We start from the raw sequence: 20,918 nt of genomic DNA, 5'->3' as shown, positions 1-20,918 counted from the left end.
CATCATTTCATGTTCATTTTATCATCCACTTCATGTTCATCGTCTGAATATAGCTGAAATATTGCTGCTCGGACGTTAAACCCCAACAAACAAACAAACAAACAAACACTTTTATAAAAAAAGGATTCACTTAATAATTATATCTATGAATCGGGGTTTCAATCTAATATATTACATTAATTAAACAGTTTTAAATCCTTTATTTATATATAAATATGTGTGTAAGTGTACCTGTGTGTGTGTGTAATTACATGCATTTAGTGATAACTTTTCGGCAAAAAAAAAAATCCTTTTATTTTCTATGCAAAAAACCCCACGTTTTTGGTAAAGTGAAAGTAGATATAAATAAACTCCAATATGTGTAAATTTAGTACGCAATCATCTGGCACTATATGCGGGGGATCTCTGGTAACCGTTGATCGACAGAAATATCCTCGTGCGATTATTCTCACTTGTAATATGGTGGCAGTCGCTGGCGGAGCGGGACATGCTTACCATCCCGGAGAACCTGATGTCACTCCAGTTGTTTGAGTTCATACTGCTTTAGTTTCTTATCTGGTGTCTCTTTTTCTTTATCTTTAGTTTTTATGTATAATCTTTTTTTTTTCATTCGGTTTGCTACATTGTGTATGTAGACCTCTCCGGTTTAGGTCATGTTATTTTTTTATTTTGACGTATTTGAATCATCAAACTGCTGACGTTTCGGTATTTTTTTGGCAGATATATCTAAAGTGATAAAAAATATTGGGCATTACGAACTTGAATTAACTATTTAAAAGTGCAGTTAATAACCAAGTACAAGCAAACTTTGTATTTTAATTCAACAATATAGAACTCCAATTGAACAAGTCCTTGAACAAGCTCTCATAGGCTAAATAAAGAAAATTTTTCATCAAACTAAATCTTTTATATTAAACAACAGTCCCGATATTGCCAAAATATGAGTAAAATTAACTATTGATGAATCCGTGTAAAGAAGCGCCCGAAACTATCCGTGAAAATTGCATCGTCCCTATATCTAATTCAGAGTAGTGTCCACAAAAGTGAGTGTGTTTTCTTCTCCACATATTTCTAACAGCGGATACATGATAATGTTATACTGACTCTATGATCCTCCAATAGGATTGTCATCTTTGTAACCAAGATAACTTCCATCAGAATCTTCTCGTCTGTAAAATAAAAAAGACAAACATATACAGAATAAATTGATGAACTAAAGAGTTTTTCACACATTAAAATATAAGGCTTAAAGTCTTCGATCCTCTTTTAAATTTATGCGATTTTAATTCTTCTCACATTTCAAGAACGTTATTTAAATCAGCTGATTAGTCAGTCAATCAATTGCTTACCGAACATGTACTAGTAACTCAAGACCAAAAAACAAAAGCGACCAAATCGAGGAAATACTGGCCAGAGCTTGTCAATTACATTTTGTATATGTTAAGAACGAAACACCTTGCTCCTTTTCAAAATTTATAATTGTACAATACACACGAATTATACAGATGCACAATAAACACGAATTATACAGATGCACAATACACATGAAGAGATTAAGCAGATGTTTGCTAAAAATCATATCCCGACTAATGTCATTGAAGTGATTAGTAGAAAACCAGGAAGTCTTTGTATGATCTATGGAGGAGTTATATACATAACGGAAAATGTACACCCACAAAAATACAATAAATTGAAGCTACTCAGAGAAAGAAGCATGCAACAGCTGCACGAAAAGGGATATGCACCCTTAAAGTTTTAATGAAAATCGACCAAGATTTTTTTTCCATTACCGTATCTCCTTCATTTTTTTTTCTTGTCGTTGGTCACCTTTTTCTGCACAATGTCGAGAGTTCTTCCATGACTATATAGGTACACTATTTTGTAAGACGTAAGTAAAACAAGAATAACTCAACCTTCTAATTGAAATTGTGTTTGAGAAATATCTACTCTGCTTTACCAGAAATGTCGAGAAAATATCAGTTTGAAGACACACAGTTCAAGAGAAATATTATTATTCGAAAATTACAGGGGAAAATCACAATGTGAAGTGACAAGTTTAGATAAGAAGTACGAATTTTCGTTCGTCGAAAAATGTGATTTGCAATTATTACAGCTTTCAAAAAAAAAACAATTTCTATCAAGTAGTTAATGTTAGACTGACTTAAATGCGTATGCTGAATACATGTAAAAACCTTGGGCTGATTAATTATTCACGTATATATCAGCATATACAATAAAACCTGTCTAACACGAACTTTGAATAATCTAAAACCTTGTCTATACCAAACAATGTTACTGTCCCTTAATATCAATTTAAATGCGATTGGACCTTGCTAGACCTAACACATTTTAAAGTCTGAAAGGGGATCGGTTTATAAAGGTTACACTGTATAACCAAATTTTCTAATGTCGCCTGCCCTAATCTAAGTTTCCAGTATTAATTAGTTAGTATGTTCAATGTCAAGACTGGGATATCAGAGATAGACAAATATAATTTCTACATGGAAGATGAAATTCAACTCATTACTGCTTTAAAATCTAAGCTACAAATCGACAACCAATATACAACATTCTTGGAAGGATCCTTCATAGAAATAGATTGATCAGTTTTGATTTTTGCACCATTCATTTGAGCTTAATATAATGCAGGTGTAATCTGTAAGAGTACGAAGTTCTATAGGAATAATTATGCTTTATAGTTTTAAATAAACTAGGATTTATATTTCTTCATAACTTTATATAACTTTGAAGTATGGGCTACATGTTAAAATTAAAGATACGAAACTAGTAAGATCCTTACTCCGTATTATTGGTTATTGACCGGGATTTTACTATACATACTAATGTTAGCCATTTAGGTAACCAGTTTACATGCTCCAGTAGAAACGTATAAGCTCAAGGGTAAAATTATTACAGATAACCAGTATGGGGACTTCTATTAATAGCAACACTATACAGTCAGTACTAGTGTATGGTGGTTTTTATCTATATGCAATTGAATGCTTCTTTACTTCCCATATCACTCGTAACAACATTACACAGATTCAAATGTTTGTTCACCTAAATATATTTTTTATATAGGCTTTAAACATTTAGTAAGATGTAACACAGTATTCTAGACTAGGAATGTAACAAGGTATTCCAGACAAGGTATGTAACAAGGTATTCTATACAAGGTATGTAACAAGGTATTCTAGACAAGATATGTAACAAGGTACTCTAGACAAGGAATGTAACAAGGTATTCTACAAAAGGAATGTAACAAGGTATTCTAGACAAGGTATGTAACAAGGTATTCTGGACAAGGTATGTAACATGGTATTCTGGACAAGGTATTCTGGACAAGGAATGTAACAAGGTATTCTAGACAAGGAATGTAATAAGGTATTCTGGACAAGGTATGTAACAAGATATTCTGGACAAGGAATGTAACAAGGTATTCTAGACAAGGTATGTAACAAGTTATTCTAAACAACGTGTGTAAAAACACCGAAGGAAATGAAATGGATCACATGAATGGATTAAACTGCTACGTGTGTGTTTTGAGAAGTAAAGTAGTGTGCGGTTATACTACGAACTATTCATATTATAAAATTAACTTCCAAAAGTTAGATAAATCGTATGCCTACATAACATCACTTAACTTTTTAGTATCTTTAATATAAATATAGAGTACCTAAAGTATACAGTCAAGAAAATCGATATATTCTAACCGACATTAACATCAAGTTTAATCATAGATACACCCTTTATCGATAATAGACTCTGTAAATCCTCTTTTAATTTTATTTTTACAGTACCACGGAGTATAAAAACAAAATGACCAGTCAGATGTCAGTCTACATTAAAGTACACGAATGGAGCAGACCTCCATTTGATGTTATTTAAACATGCTATAAATGATTAATGTGATGGTACCTTCACAATGAACGCCTAGCGTCTAATATATTTTTAATAAAATTCTATGGTACCTTCATAGAGGTTATCTATCGCAGATATGATATTTATTTTTGGATTACTTCTTCAGTGATTAGATAATTAAATAATATTGGAAACCAATGTACATCAATTTGTTTCATCATTCTATACATTTCAAAAGCACATGGGAAATTAGTACAAATAAAGATAGTACACAATTGTCATTAGACGTACAAATCTCTGAATGATTCAGAGTTCTCCTAATTAACTCATTTCTGAGTTAATTTGGAATACGATACTGAGTATTTCAACCGAAAGGACAGAATTGTTTCACAAGTAACGTTTATATTTACTTTTCATTCCGATTGGCTGCTTGTCAAAAGCTGTAAGGATGAGTACGAAAGGTCTGGCTGATATGGATGCTTAGAATCAACTATTTGCTTAACATTAAACAGTTTGCAGAAATGTCACATGTTTTCATTGTTGGGTTTTGCTTCAGATAATTGCATGCTTTTAATATGACAACAGTGGTAAATTGTGAACCGGACTATTTTAAACTATTTGACATATGAATACTTGAAGCACTTAGTTACCGTAACTGTCATTAAATAACCGGAAGAACTACAAACAAAAAAAAAGAAATTTAAACATTTTTTTAATATTATCTACTTATCGGAGGCGGCTTAAATGGATAAAATACACCAGGAAACCCTATAACATAAATGATATTTGTAAAAAGGGATGAACCACAAAAATATCAAAGGGAAATATACAGATAAAACGATATTGAAAATTAGAATTCAAAGTAACAAATATAGTAAAGTGCATTCTTTATAGATATCAGATAGGAGGTGACACATGCATGTCAAAACCCACAAAGTCCACGTTTATGTTTAACTTAAGAACAGTTACAGACCATAAAAAATAGTCTTAGTTTGTCATTGTACAGATCTGCTGGCAAAAACAACTATGTTGAAGTAAAAATCTGGCCTATATAGATTGGAAAAAGTCATCTTTTTATGGTTACCATGTTTTCCATTTTATGGCAGTGTCAGAACTTTATATAAATTGACCACGGGCAGTGTCAGAACTGTATATAGATTGACCTAGGCCAGTGTCAGAATTTTATATAGATTACCCAAGGGCAGTGTCAGAACTTTATATAGATTGGCCACGGGCAGTGTCAAAACTTTATATATATTACCCAAGGGCAGTATCTGAACTTTATATAGATTGACCACGGGCAGTGTCAAAACTTTATATATATTACCCAAGGGCAGTATCTGAACTTTATATAGATTGACCACGGCCAGTGTCAAAACTTTATATATATTACCCAAGGGCAGTGTCAGAACTTTATATAGATTACCCAAGGGCAGTGTCAGAACTTTATATAGATTGACCACGGGCAGTGTCAGAACTTTATATAGATTGACTAAGAGCAGTGTCAGATGTATATATAAATTGGCCACGGGCAGTGTCAGAACTTTATATAGATTGACTAAGAGCAGTGTCAGATGTATATATAAATTGTCAGAACATTATATGGAGTAATTCTTAAACATAAACAGAATTAACACTGACAGTAATATCGCGATTAAAATGATAATCATTAGTCGTCGGACCCTTTCAAACAGTTAGAATGTAGATGAGATGCACTTGTAGGATAAACGTTCAATGATTCCGATAAACATACCTGCAAAATTGCTCTACTTGAATATGAAATGGAAGATATCCTACCGGGCATGAAAGGGGCAATAAAATGTTTTGGTTATGTTTTGATGCAAACGTCTTGTTTTTGCTCCCGATGTTCTTTGACAAATGAGTTGCTGGTTCGAATTTGTACTTTTTAACTGGATGTTACTTGAAGTATCAATGGAAGCTTGAAAATCGTATCGTCAAACTATATGAGTATAAATTACCAAGCGTTGTCGAAAGTTAGCCAAAGCAGTGTGAAACAGATACCGTGTTTTACCTTTGGGATTCCGATCATTATATGTTCAGAATAAAATGGAAAATACAAGTTGGTATATACGGTGACATAGGCAAAACATTAAACCTTAAAGCAATGCAATGCAAATAAGTGTCTGCATCATCATAAATCATGCTTAATTAAATTATAGGCGCAGATGGCAGATACGATCCTGTAGATTTTGGATTTAGTTTCTTTCATTAGTACAATAAATAATTTGAGGCTTGTTTAAATTTCCATAATGTCAATGATAGTTCAGCTAATTTCAGATGTATTTCATCAAAGCAAAGTCTTCAGGATTATTATTGAAGCGGGTATTTGGAAGAAGCTATCGGGAATTTAAGAATGTTTCTCTTTTCGTCTACTAAACCGAACACAGAATGAACCGTTAAAGTGTTAGATTGACCAAACCTTCAACGACGAAAAAAAACAAAAAAAAACAAAAAACAAAAACAAAAACAAAACAAAAAAACAAAAAAAACAAAAAAAAAAACCTAGACCAAAACTAGGGGTTTCTGTCTCTTTGACATATTCACCATATCTATTTCGTTATACAATGAAGCGATAAACACTTGCTTGACCAAAGCAAGAGTTGTACATTGAAGCCGAAAAAAATTATGGAGTGGTTCTCCGCTCTCTACTAGCTGATATCATAATTTCTTTATAGACAATATTTTGTAGTTATTTACGAAAATATATGGGCGATGTGCAAGTAAAACAAAGTAGAAAAAAACACAAAACAAAACAAAAACAAACAAATAACAAAAGTAACAAATATTTGCATTAAGCATGTTTTGCTTTAAACTGAATAAAATAAAAAAAGTATTGCATGTAGCAAACCTCACGTATGGTAAGTTAAAGTAAAATTAACAAAACATCAAAGGAGTAGCATAAACAAATTGTCTGTGCTTAGAACTTGCGTGACAAAATTTTAAATTGAAAATGCGTTGTTTTGTTCCCTTACAAAATATAAAATAATAGAATATGGTAATTTTCTTCCATTTATTTAATTGATGTGGTAATTATTTAACAATTCTTTTATCAATCTATTCAGAGGTTGTTTTGTTTTGTCGACCTATTTGAGGATACACAGATATGGGCGCAATTTTGGTTATCTGGTAGTGCAGTCGAGATAATAACACGCCATCCTCGTTATATTGATAGTGTGTTAAACCATAACTAATCAATCAATCATTATATGATGTGATATAGCGTGATATCAGGTTTTGACCCTGATGAGTATTGAGAAGTTGATATGGGGGAGTATGATTGATAACGTGCTAAATAACTAATAATACTTTAATATTAGCATGTAATATAATAAATCTTTTTACTACTAAGAAAGTTACAAACGTCATGGTTTATAGTACAAGAAAAGCATGTATTTTTTTTAAATAGTTATGAAAAGACCCGTATTGTTGTTTTCTTCCTTTAAATAAGAAAGTGCTCCAAACATCAGCAACATTTTTTAGTTCAATTTAACATAATCATCAATTATATTTACGTTTATTCCTGATTTAATGGGAGAGGAAAGAAAATGGTATGGGATCTGCAAGTGTTTCATGTGTATAAGTCATGGGAACGCTGTGTTGGATCAAAAATTATAGTGTATTATAATAACATCTTTTTTTACATACAATTGTAGATCATAAGATTTCGAACGCGTGCTTTTTTCATACGGGTCTTAATCTAATGGTTAAGAAGGACAACTTGACACAAAGGGCTTGATTGAACACTAATCAAAACATCGGTCATAATTTGGATACTATACAAATTTGCTCGATCTTACGCAGTGAAAGAAGACTTCAAAGTTCTAGTGTCATTAATATGAATTAATACAAACTGTCAAAGGAATGCGAGTTATTACTTCCAGATAATAGGAGTTAAGAAACAAGAATTATTCAAACAAATCTCATAACAAGAACATGGAATGGCGGCAAGATGATTACGTGATATGAATTAAAAGATTAGACAAACCCATTGTCTATTAATTACTCCTAAACATCTGTATCAATATTCACAGAACAAGTACATCCATATGAGGACGAATCTCCTCGTACTTTCGCTACCCTATTTACTCCGTATCACGCCGAGATCTTGTAGGGTGTAAAAACCTTAAAATAGCGAATATACCCTCTTAGAGGAAGATTATATGAGAATTTGCTGACATATTTATTATTTGAAATTATGTGTTGTAAGTATATAATTTATCTTTCACAGAAATATTTCAAACAAAATCATCAAATCTTGCTTACTTTCTCGGTACTTTGTTTCGCAAATGTATGACTATAAATAATGTATGACTAAAGGAAATGTATGACTATAGTTAATGTATGACTTAAAAAGATGTATGACTAAACAAAATGTATGACTATAGCTTGTTTGTTTGTTAGTTTGTTTGTTGGGGTTTAACGTCCGAGCAGCAATATTTCAGCTATATTCAGACGATGAACATGAAATTGATGATAAAAGAACATGAAATGATGATGAAATGAAAAAGGGATGGGACATAAGGACAATGGGGTCGACAAATTTTGATTGCCACTGGAAATTGGGAGAGGTGGGTAGGGTTGGGCAATTTAGCCTCCTGTGGCGGAGCCCTATGGTTCCTACTCCGGGAGAATACCACAGTAGGGTTCTTTAACGTGCGAGGAACGTGGCATCTTTCCCAACACGGTGCACTACTATGGTTTGCGGTCAGGTTTTCCGTATTATAGCCTGACAACCCCAGCATGTAACACGCCAGGGATACCCCATTGAACCACCTGGGGCACACATCCCAGTTGCTCTGTGGGCAAAGCGCCCTAGCCCCCGGCTAGGGTTCTGAGCACTATTTAGTCGCCTTTTACGACAAGCTTAGCGCTGCTGCAGGCCTATTCTTTTAACACCCGGACCTGCACGGGGCCAAATGTATGACTATAGCAAATGTATGACTAAAGGAAATGTATGACTACAGCTAATGTATGACTATAGATAATGTATTACTATGGAAAATGAAGCGAAAAAGATCGTTAAAATCACTGATACAACGTGTAATTATCAAATATGTTGTCTCGTTCCATGTAAACAGCTTAGAACAAGTTGAATCTTTTCATTATTTACAAATATAATATTTCATGGACATAAATTTCGATTTACACAATGTCGCTATTTTCCGATTTTTAATTCCAACTCTCGCTGTATTTAACATTGTCTGGATTGACAAAGTAATGAAATCACAGAAAATACAATTATTTACACAAAATAAACTGCTGGTAATAGGTAATTAATCACTTGTTTAAGACCTTATTGTACGGTATCTCATCCAAACACAAGTAATCATTTTAATGTCGAAAGGTTTCCGGGATATAATCAGGAGTGGATTACAGACCCGTTTGGTAAGAGAGGGAATTCTTTTCCAAAGATTGAGTAATCCATTAGGAAAAATAAATATATATGATAACCTATGCAAAAAGTTTTTTTTGAAATATTCTTCTGCATAAATGGACTGAAAATGGATGGGTTAACGCAGAACAGTTTGTTTGAGGACTTGAGGACGATGCATCTATTTCGTTATATCAGAACAAGCTTAATGCAAAAAAAAGGAAAAAGACATACTTTTAAAATTCAAGTCAGAAATTATGAAGAAATCAGTTTGCTATATATTCAATCGAAATAGTAAAAAATGAAAATATGCACACGTGTGATCAAAGAGTAATGACTTTTGCTTGTGTGAAAATTTTTGAAAGTTATATACATTTTCGCCCCAATCATATATACAGTGAAACCTGTCAAGCTCCACGCAGCGATAGTCGTTCGTTTCCTCTCTTACTTGCCGCTGCAGACAGGCCTTTCGAAATCCTCGGACATTATTAAAATCAAACGTTGTTTGACAATCGGATAACGTCGCGTAAAATCATACACTTTTTCCCGACTTTTTAAAATAAATGAAATTTCTGAGAAGGCTGGCTGCAGCGTCTAGAGTGAATTTCGAACGTCAGGCGCTGTTTCGGAGCTTGTGAAACCTTTATGAACTGAACCCAATCTGGACCTCTAAATTGGTTCGGTTTAGAAAGGTGTTTGGTTTACAAAAGCTTTATATACATTTTAACTGACACAAAAATACTTTAAAAAGATTTTCGGATTGTATAGGGTTCCGTTCAGACAGTATTCACTGTATATCATGAAATTATAACATAATCAAAACTGGTTGATTTTTATCTTTATAACCGTTTACTTTTCATTTTTATTAATTTTACAGAAACGATGTTTCGAAAACAATGGTTTTAACCAGCGACAGGTAGGACCGTTTTCTCCGAATTTTGTCTTGTTCATAATTCCCTTTTCGGCAAATCAAGCTGATATTTTGTACGCTTATGTTTGATGAAACCACAAAAACTTGCTGTCATTCATTTGATCATAGTTTAGTGATTATCAAATTCATCATGTTTTTATTTATATTATCGTTAAATCTGATTTCTTCACTTTAATCACTACATTCCATTAGTATCAGCGCTAAAACACTTCCTCTCAAAATCAATTTGTGATACATTAAAACAAATCAAAATAAATTTCGTTGAACAATCAATTGATAAATCCAACCACACGGTTGAAATAAAATGAATTCAATATATAAACAATGTTTCAAACTATGAATTTTCAAATTACAGTTGTAAAATGAGAGAAGTGGGAAATTGAATGCTTTATCATTTACTCAATCACTGCTCATGATGTAGCACAACTCGACCTTTAAATCGTTTTCTTTTCATGGATTTGTGACGAACTATATATCTACAACGTCCTATAATAGATTATGGACCACAGTTGTATAAAAGACATAAAAATCACGTAAGTAGCGATATACAACGTAAAATGTTCATTGAATGGACTTTACCGCATTAGTTTTATCCCCCTAGCCAGTAGAAGTGATATTGGTATCAGATTGAGCAAGTAAAAAAGCTTTTTCGACCTTCACCATGCAGTTCACTGAAATAGCCGAGGTGCAACATTAACGTCACTAACTTTTGAGTACAGAGTGGTTTGTGCACTTAAGTTATACATAGAGGACATATCAGCGAGAAATGGACAGAAAATAAACAAATTTAAATAATCAACTCCTGCCTTCAAAACATGGATTTGTCGAGATCCACAAGGAAATTGTATGGACATAAAAGCTAGCAACCACTAATTCCACTTCCCATAGGCTTCAATGCTAATTTCACAATATTCAATGGCTTCTCTGAACTTTACCTTAACTTTAACCTGCAGAGGACTATATATCAGCATGATTTTACATATGTCAGCTCACAATCTTCAGAATGGCATGTGGGGTTAGCAGACTTGCAGTGCAGTACTGGTCACCGGAAGTGAAGGGTCTATAAATAGCACGGGAAATCCCAGTGTTTTCACAAGATAGGGGTATATTTAGAAATCATTATGGAGATTAGGCTTCATATAACAAGAAGCAAAATACACTTACAAAATGTACAGCAATGTATTTCCTTTCAGAAACTGTTTAAATTTAAAAAATAAAACAAGAACTTTTTTCACCGCGCTATGAGGAACATAGGGTAATTTCCGCGTAGGACTATTTTTGCGTACGTTCCAAATGCTCACTGGTTGAATTGGTGGTCTGTAACCTTAAAGTATTACACTTAAAACAACATATGATGGCCCTTCGCGTGCGCTTATTGAGTTTGATGATTATTTTAAATAATTTAAACAAATCCTGGCAAATAAATTGAGCATGTCTGAGCATAACACTAAACCCAAAAGTAAACTTTATTTTATTCAACAAGCGTGGATTACATGATCATACATTGTAGTTAAAATTACCTAACTAGAATTTTTGATGTAAAACATTTTTCTAAAAACATTAGCTTCACGTGTCACTCCAAGACCCGACACTGTACTTTGTATTGCACATGGTAGAGCCTATTATACTAGTAGATACGACTCTCTATTTCTATAACTTTGCTTTTGAGTACTTCTTTTGTACAATTATAATTCGGATTAAAATCTTCCTATGTATTTAATTCTTATTCTGCTAAAGTAATTTCCTTGAACACGTTTAAAACATCGAAATTTGCAATTTTAATTATAAATTTGATGGGTATTATTTGTATTTAATAACCTTTAGATCGATGTTTCCGATGGTGGACCAAAGGCACAAGAAGGTATTCACCAAATCAGTAAAAAAACCTGTCTGGACCCCGAATTATATCACATTTTTTAATCAAAATTTGCAGTAGTACAATTTTCAAATATGCAATACACCGTGGCCTAATTCCTTGTATTGCAAACGGTAGAACCTTTTTTTTGATTTCTACATTTACTATTTGGATTTAAATATTCCTATGTATTTAATTCTAATACTGCCAATGAGAGGTTACTCCTTGAAACACTTGAACAGCAGATCGAAATATGCAATATTATGTAATTTTTGTATTTAGATAATGCCAAACTACGTAAGGGTTATTTCTCGAGTGAAAGTTTTCTTCTTTCTTATAATTCCGTTCATGAAATGAGAAATATGACGAGTGTGGCAAAGAGTTTTTGTCATACCAATTTCCCTCTTCAAAGCTGTCATTTTTGACTTATTTGTGTTTTGGTTTCCTTTTTTGTATGGTTATTCTTCTTATAGCTGCTTTCAAGATTCTTTTATTTTAGCTTGGATTCGTGTGGAGTTTAGGCATCCAGTATAGACGGTAGACCGCAATCATCGTCTATAGTAGAGAGACCAAAAGAGTATAGCACAAAAGAGTATAGCACGGATTTTTGGTTTTCCATTATCTCTTTGGTGAGAGGTCTTATCTCTCTATAATGATAATTGAAGATGGAACTAGATAAAGTGGCTAAGATACGTGATGCACTAGCTCCTATTTCCTACTCCCAAGATTTTACAAAAAGTTCAACCCTGACTATGCTGCGATAACAGCACCATTGACAAACTGGTCAACCAAATAAAATGTTAGGGGAGGAACATCAGCAGTAATCTTGTAAACTGCTGAAGGAAGCAATGGGTAAAACACCAATTTTATATTGGTCAGATTTTGAGAATACATTCATAGTACAGGCGGATGCTTCAAATACTGGTACTCGTGAAGTCTTTCAGGCGATCAAGGGAACATATAATGTTGGTGCAGATTGTATGTATGAGGAGGCTGGTGGATTGATGTTATTGTTTTTAAGATTTGTGAAATGACAACATTATGAAAACTCGTGTAATGACTTGAGAGGAATGTAAAATGATTGTATTGTGACAGTGAGTTTTTGTGACAATTCACATTTTGTTGTAGACTGTATATTTTGGTGCGTATTTATAAAATGATCAATTTGATGTTGTAAGGGGCTATGTTTGGTTTGTTATTGCTATATGACGGGTTATGTAAGTAATATAAGGTTTATGTAAGATAGTATACAAGGGATGGTACAAAAGTGAAATGAGCACAATTTGCTAGTTCTTGTTAAGTGTTAAGAAGTAGTTGATGAGCGTGTATCGATAATGTAAGAATATTGGTGGATACCATTAGTTTATACAGTAACTGGCAGATACCGTATTTTATACTAAAGATTTGAACGAGTTCATTTATTAAAGTATTGATTTTTTTAAGTTTCTTGTTTTCATTTTGATGTGAATGCAAAAGTCAGACACTTATCAAAGAGTAATCAAGGAAACCTAGGTTATAGCGGTAATCAAAGAGTGATCAAGGGAACCAAGGTTATAACGGTAATCAAAGAGTAATCAAGGGAACCAATGTTATAGCGGTAATAAAAAAAATGTAATCCAGGGACAAAGACCTGACATGGCAGAGTAATCAAGGGAACCAAGGTTATAGCGGTAATCAAAAGAATGTAATCCATGGACAAAGACCAGACATGGAAAACAGACACACACAACAAAGAACATAAAGTAACTAAAATCATACATACAAAGTAACAAAAGTAAATGAGCAACTCGGACTCCACTAAAAACTGGGAGCATGGACCAGGTGCACCGGTAGAGTAAGCATCCTCTGCTTTTCTAGAAACACTCGCCGAGTTGCTCATAAAAAGTCAAGTCCGGGGTAGACAAACGAGGAAAGGCAAACTATGACCCGTTGAATAAATCAGTTTTCATGGTGCTGATGGATACATCATAACGATCCAGGCTTTTGATTTTTCCTGTTTAAACCTCTCATGTATTTATTCAAATTGATTTGGAAAATCTTCATTTCAAACATTCGTTAGAATGGTAAAAACTTACTTTATATATATATTTATGTAATGTCATGTAAAGAAAGGATTATTACATGATGTATAACCAGGTCAGGGTAACGTAATTTAATCAAATGCTTTCTGATATATCATTATAACACATCCTAACACATTTAGGCTCCAGTGTTGTAACACCACTTATGTATTGTTATTATTTAAATCTTTACAAGCATAACTTCAACAATTATAACAATAAAGTGTTTGGCCTAATTATTTGGTCTTTGTTATTTTCTGTTATCTCTTTTTGTTTGTCTCGGAAATGACTGACAAGAGGCAGAACAAAACTTTGCACGACAAAATGATCAAACATGCTTGTTACATAATTGTCGATAAGCACGTAATATTTAAATAATCATTGAATGCTTCATTTCAGAGTTAGATATTTATTACCAAACTGACAAACTAAAGACATGGATAAGTAGTTGCACATCGGCAACACACCTTCGATAGCGTCGAAAATGTCAATTTAAATATAAATTATGAATCTCTCGCAGATAATTTATTTGATTTTTAAGTGATATAAATAACGTGCAAAATATCACAAAAACTGGTTAGATTTAATGTTCGTATATGCAAACAGAAGTTATATAATATTCAATCCCAAAATTTAGGAACGGGGTACAGTTTTGAGGTCACAGAACGTTTTACAGAAATAACTATGATGATCAAACTTGACACCTCGATATGATAAAATGCTCTCAACAATTTGAAATTCGGACACGTTAAACCAAAGGGATAGACACTACACTCAGACCAAAAAAAAGGAAAAAATAAGGCAAACAAAAATAAAGAAGTAAATGATAATAAAAGTAATTATAGTAATAAAAATGAGCCACATAAATTGTTTGGCAGAAAATTACTGACACGTAACCTAGTTGAAAAGAAAAAGCTAAGTAAATGTATAAAAAAACTTAAAGCAATTTGTACTAATTTCCTTTTAACCTATTATGTAATTAGAAACCATGATGGTCGACGGTTTCTTAAACCGTTCGTGCATTTTCACCATATCATCACTACTATAATGATCGAATGATAATAACCTAATCACGATATGGGATTCTTTTATTTTTGTTGAATTGACGTTTTATTGGATAATAATGTTTAGATTAGCATGATGTTGATTGGCATGGAATTATATTCAATAGAACCATATTATTTCACAGTCTTTGTTATTCTCAGATTTCAATTAAAGCATAGTGACACATTGTTAAAGATTGCTATATGTTTCATTGGAAGAAAGAGTTAATCTGAGCTATGCGTGAAATGAGTATAAGCTTGCTTTGGTATATATGAAAAATTAGTTTTCCGCTTCTTAAGTTATGGATAAAGTCGTTTGTTTATCTTTGTACACGATATGAATTTTTTTTCAAATGTTAACCAGAAAATTTTAATAGCATGTTAAAGATCACCATTTAAAGTAACTGAGTAACATAAGTAAGGAAACTATGAAAATTGCAAAATTGCTATGAAATTGTAGAAGTACTCATTCTGAGCTAAAATTCTTTACTCTTAAATCGAATTAACTTGCAAAGACTACAACAATAAAATGGTGGCTGTAAACTTAAATTGTTGAAGTCTTAACAGTGAGCCTCCTTCAAATTCACTTACAGCAAGTCTCTACTAAGGCTACCGCTACGCATTACCTCTATCAAAAATCATTTCATCCATTCCTTATTATCTTAAACATTTGACAACCTATCAAAGATAGAAACAATTATACACGTAATTATCAGTTTTTATCATTAGTATATATTTACCCAGACCACACTATCGATCATTCTCTCTAGCTTACTCTTTCTTACAACATTCTTACCAATTAATAGAATCTACGAAAGCTTTTTTAGTCATATGTGTAACTGGAGTATGTTTCAAAAAAATAATAGATAAATAAGACTAAGAAAGGATTTTTCACCGTTGGTGTTTCCTTTTTGAATGAAAAAAACAAAACAAACGAGAACAGGTATCGTTTTCCATTACAGTTTAGTAGTTTAACAAAGGTATACATTCCACATATTAATATGACGTTAATTTCCACCAACAATCAATGACAAGTAAAACATAAAATGATACTTCAAAAATATGAAATTGCCATTGCTTCAAGGCATCAAACATTGGTTTTTCATTAATAAAATGCCATACATTGCCTACAGCAATCTTGAATTTACAAGACAAAAGCTATTAAAATACAGGTATTGAGAAAGAAATATCTGCAAACACATATAAGCTATTATAATTCTATTAAATACCAAGACTAAACTATGAGTCAAAACAATAGTTCGTAGAAACTACCTACTGCCAAGTAAATGGTCTACCCCAGATTTGTCAAGTTGCAAAAGTTTTTTAAAAGGATCAGCGCAAGAAAAACGCAAATATTTTGCATGAAATGAGAATAATGAAATTGCTGTCAGTTACATTTCTAAACTAATTTGATGCATGGGGAACATATTTTAAGACCCTATAACGAGTGTGCATGTCATATTCTGCATACTTGAGATAGTGGTACACCTGCAGTTTCAAATTTTCTGCATCAACTCCAAAATTTTACTTCAGTGTATAATGAAAAGGTAACTGTTTCTATGGAAGGAGCTATAGAGTAGATGATTGATAAACTCATTTTTGAGGGGGGAATGGGTTGGCGGTTGAAAAACCGAACTATTCAAAATAAACTTGTTCTTATTTTTTACCAAATTGATGATTTGCCAACTAGAACATGACGTTTTATAACCTTTATGAGCCATGAGATATATGTTGTCTTTACAAAATTACTTCTTTGAACCTCCTACTTTTCTCTTGATTACCTTAAATGTTTTGTTTATATATCTCTTGATAGATAAGTTATTAAGGTATTGGTGTACTTTCGTAGCAATTATTTTATACTCAATATCAATGTTGAAACGTTGCAGTCCAAATAAACTTCAGACAAACCATTTAATTAGATCAACTACAAGCTCAATTAAAAAAAGAAATATGTGTGTTAGATACCAATTTTCGGGATTAAAGTTTAGATGATAAAATGCATCAAAGCAAACAAAAACTACAAATTTGTAAATGACAGTTTTATCTTAAACAGATGTATTGTCGTACCAAATATTTTATCAACAAAAATATGTCAAATATTTATCAAAACACGTGTTTTTGCAAGTTAACAATTCTTTCTCTGAAAAAAGGTTTTTTTTTCACAACCTCGACGATTGCAAAGTCAAAAATTGAAGTAAAACTTTCATTTGATGCGTCCAATTTCATTTGCTCATCAGGGTCTTTTTCGGCAAAGTTTATATTCTAGCTATCCTGCGAAAAATGTCAACACCCCGACTCTCACAGTTTAATATAACCTTTGTGGAAAGAAGATTCGACTAAATTGTTCTGAAATCCACGAAAATTGATCTCCATGAAATTACTGTTAGTAAATTCTCTGAATCTTACCTCCTCTCTATCGAAGAAATAAGCCATTTTAAAAATGTTTGTGCTAACTGCATTTCTGTTAATCTGTTCATTGTTTCGTCATCATCCTTATAGCGGTACGAAGACTCATGCTTTTCCACTGGTTTCCTTTCCAACTCAAATTGTTTAAATAAATCTGGGTTGTTTTGTAATAAATATTTGTCCGACATCGTCCGTTTTCCAGCAAAATGAAATCCGTTACATTTACACAAGTTCCCACCACGTCCTAAATTACATTTTGATTTACAAAACATTTCGAGAAATCCAGCATGAACAATACTCGATAACACTAAAACTAGACATAGTGTTTTCAAAACTGTTGAAACTATGTTTGTCATTTTTTACACTATTCTACTAATTCTAGTCCACAGGTTTAAACTTCTACTTTAAACAACCAATGCTTATAAGATTGTTTATTTTTGTCCTAAAGTTTTAACTCGGATATTTATATCAGTCACCCTGATTGAACCGCTAATACCTGATAAGTTTGAATAATAAATCTTTCTTTTACCCCAGCAACGCGGGTATGTAGTCTTTTCTTTTTTAACCACCTATCTTCTGGTTAAGCTTCTGTTCCTAATTGAATAGGTTTATCGATACACACCTTTCCAACGTCAGACGGTGCTCAGATGTCATTTCATAAATGAATTCTTTGCAATAAATACTGTCGGTGAATCTGATCGAGAGATTTTACTGGTTGGCAGAATTTAATTAGTGAATATTCAAAATCCGTCCCACGTTTCGGAATAGTGGTCATAATTTATCTTTTCCAAATATGGCTTACAAAAAGGAAAAATTACATCTAAGTTACATACATAATTAGATGTTTTCAATTAAAAACGTTTCTATTGCATGCGTCAGTTAGTTTATTTCATGGTTCAACTGGCAGAGTCGCGTATGTTGATATTTAACAATTGATACAACTGCAAAACCGGAAACATCGCGGCTTAAACTCTTTCACTGAGTTACCAGTAATTTCCTGGAATCAGTGATACAAGTTAATTTAATTTGGCTTTAGAGACGTGTTGGTGTACGCAAACCAAATCCACCAGGATTAGAGGCAATATGGAAAACTGTTTTTTGAAACTTCCGATTTGTTTTCTACAACAAACAGGACATATCTTGAATGTAAAGACATGTTGAATTTAAATAGCTTAGTAATTGTATTTAAGGAATAAGCAAAATTACTGAGTAATCCTTGCAAACTCTAATTCTGCGTCATTTGGAAATGGAATTAAGAAATAGAAAGGACTTCATTGGATACAGAATATGAATTGGTTTAGGGCGTTTTCAATCGTTTATTGGAAACGATACGAAAGTTCACGTAAAATATTGTCCAAGTAACTGTGTATCGCAAATAAGATGAAAGTAACTTCAGAAGTAAATCCCTTCAAAAGGACCAATTGTGTAAATAGAAAAGAACGTTTACTTTTAAAGTGGCATCTTGTTTCACAGTTGATCAATAACAAAATCAATGCACAGAAGATTCTCTGTATAAACAATCTGTTAAAAATAATTAAGATTAAAGGAAACATAATTAAACAATTGCAAAAAGGAAATTTCCGTTTTATATTTATTTGTGCAATTTTTGCAGATTCATTTCTTACATGTATTTCCACCCTCCTACCAAATATAAAGGTTGGAATCCTAAACAAGAATTTTGTCTCTTTAAATATTTTTCCTTTCATTTTATTTATCATATTTATCAAATTTTGCAGTATTATAAACAAAATATTTAAAACACCGACGATTCGTTCCTTGTATTACATATAGTAGAATAACTCTGTGATGGATTTGGCTTACTATTCAATATATTTGGTTTTGCTTACCTTTTGTAAACAAACTGTTTTGGATTATAATCTTCCTACATATTTGATTCTAACTCTACTGATGACAGATTACTCATTGAAGCTCGTGTACAGTATATCGAAATTTACAAAATATACAATTGGTATTTTTTGTATTTAACCTATTGAACTATGTTCATGTGTCTTTTAAGTATAAGTAGATTTGTAACCTATTTGCAATGCAAAATTGTTTATTAGTACTTCTTTTATAGAATTTTGATGATTTAGTATTGAAAAATTCATGAACATAACAAAATCTCTCACTTTAAATTTTCAATTTGAATGGAGTGGTATTTTTCTCGACCCTGCAAAAACTCATGTCGAATTTTGCAAATGATAACCACAATTAAATCAAGCAATATTTCTGGCCACAGCACCACAAAACGTGAAAAATTACGTAAGTTTGAAAACTATTAACTGTTTGTTGCGTCATCAAAATCAAATACTTTTACTGAAGTTACCATGGAAATTAAGAATATTCTCAGACGTTTTGTAACTGTCGTGGTGCCAGGGCCTAAATATAAGGTTATTGTGTGATTTGGAATGCTCATCCTTACTGATTTTTATATTTGTCCTTTCTATGACATTAAGTGCATTTTTTTTCACATGTTACTAATAATACACAAAAAATATAATGTTTACTATTGTTTAAATATGAATTTGTTTCTATCGCGAATTTCTTCTATTCACATGGGAAGGCGGTTTCATCAAATGGCGTTTGTATATAATTGTGAAAATATCTATGCTTGTGCCGTAATCGAATATATGACTTTCTTAATAATAACCATTCTACAACTGACCCTGTATTTACTTATCATTAATTAATAACCAAATATTGAATTCCGTAGAAAGAAGATATTGTAAAATGAGTTCGGACAGAATTATTGTCTTTTTTTTTTGTTTAAATGTGTGTATTTTTTATTTGAAAAACTTAAATGAATTGTTTTAAGAATTTCCTCTTTTATATAATAGCTAAATCGCCAAAATGAATAGATTACGTGTAATTAGCCAGCCAGGACAAATCAGTTGAAAATATTGTAAATAAATACCAATTAACAGTCATTGAATAAGTATTTTGTTTTAATACAATTTATGGTCGAAACATATTAAAATTTTAAGTAGTACTCCAGCTAAGAATCATGCAAAATGTGATTCATGGGTAAAAAGTCTACATATTTTTTATTTTTTATATTTTGTTTGAATAGCCACAGTAAACAGAAATTTACATTCAGTTCTTCATATAACCCGTGTTCTTAGGCGATAAAAATTATATAGAATGCACAGTAGATTTCAAAATTAAGGGAGGTAACTCTGTAAATGACTCTCAAATACAATAGAATCTATTGAAATTTCAATATTGATTATCTCCTAAGAGCAGGCAGATTTGAATGAATAATTACATATTTCATAGTATAGACCCATAAAACAACTTAATTACAAAAATAAAAATATGTAGCCTTTTTGGGGTGTATCACATTTTTCAGATTTTGCATGATTCTTACAAA

The 20,918-nt window shown here is 32.1% G+C and overlaps 1 protein-coding gene and 1 long non-coding RNA gene across 2 annotated transcripts; one reads left to right on the top strand and one right to left on the bottom strand.

The window, feature by feature from the left end:
• Window positions 1-796: 796 nt before the first annotated feature.
• Window positions 797-18,198, bottom strand: LOC148611512 (uncharacterized). Its single transcript, XM_088592119.1, has 2 exons — window positions 17,549-18,198; window positions 797-1,169 (listed from the first exon to the last, which is right to left on the bottom strand). The coding sequence occupies exons 1-2, from the start codon at window positions 17,902-17,904 to the stop codon at window positions 1,106-1,108; spliced, it is 420 nt and encodes a 139-aa protein (XP_088448245.1). The 5' UTR covers window positions 17,905-18,198; the 3' UTR covers window positions 797-1,105.
• On the top strand, window positions 10,733-12,607 carry LOC148611513 (uncharacterized). The gene is made up of 3 exons (XR_015924147.1): window positions 10,733-11,287; window positions 12,009-12,045; window positions 12,539-12,607. It is a non-coding gene; the product is annotated as an uncharacterized LOC148611513 (long non-coding RNA).
• Window positions 18,199-20,918: the final 2,720 nt, after the last annotated feature.

The sequence above is a fragment of the Perna viridis genome, chromosome 7 (assembly GCF_037379345.1).
Source record: "Perna viridis isolate PV_CMFRI_1.1 ecotype Kerala chromosome 7, ASM3737934v1, whole genome shotgun sequence".
NCBI lineage: Eukaryota > Metazoa > Mollusca > Bivalvia > Mytilida > Mytilidae > Perna > Perna viridis.
This window is presented reverse-complemented; position numbering and strand designations above follow the sequence as displayed.

Excerpts from the sequence above, each read along its gene's own strand:
- LOC148611512 (XM_088592119.1), bottom strand. The coding sequence starts at position 17,904 with ATGACAAACATAGTTTCAACAGTTTTGAAAACACTATGTCTAGTTTTA. Across the intron at positions 1,170-17,548 it reads ATTTCTTCGATAGAGAGGAG|ACGAGAAGATTCTGATGGAA; the intron begins GTAAGATTCAGA and ends TTTATTTTACAG.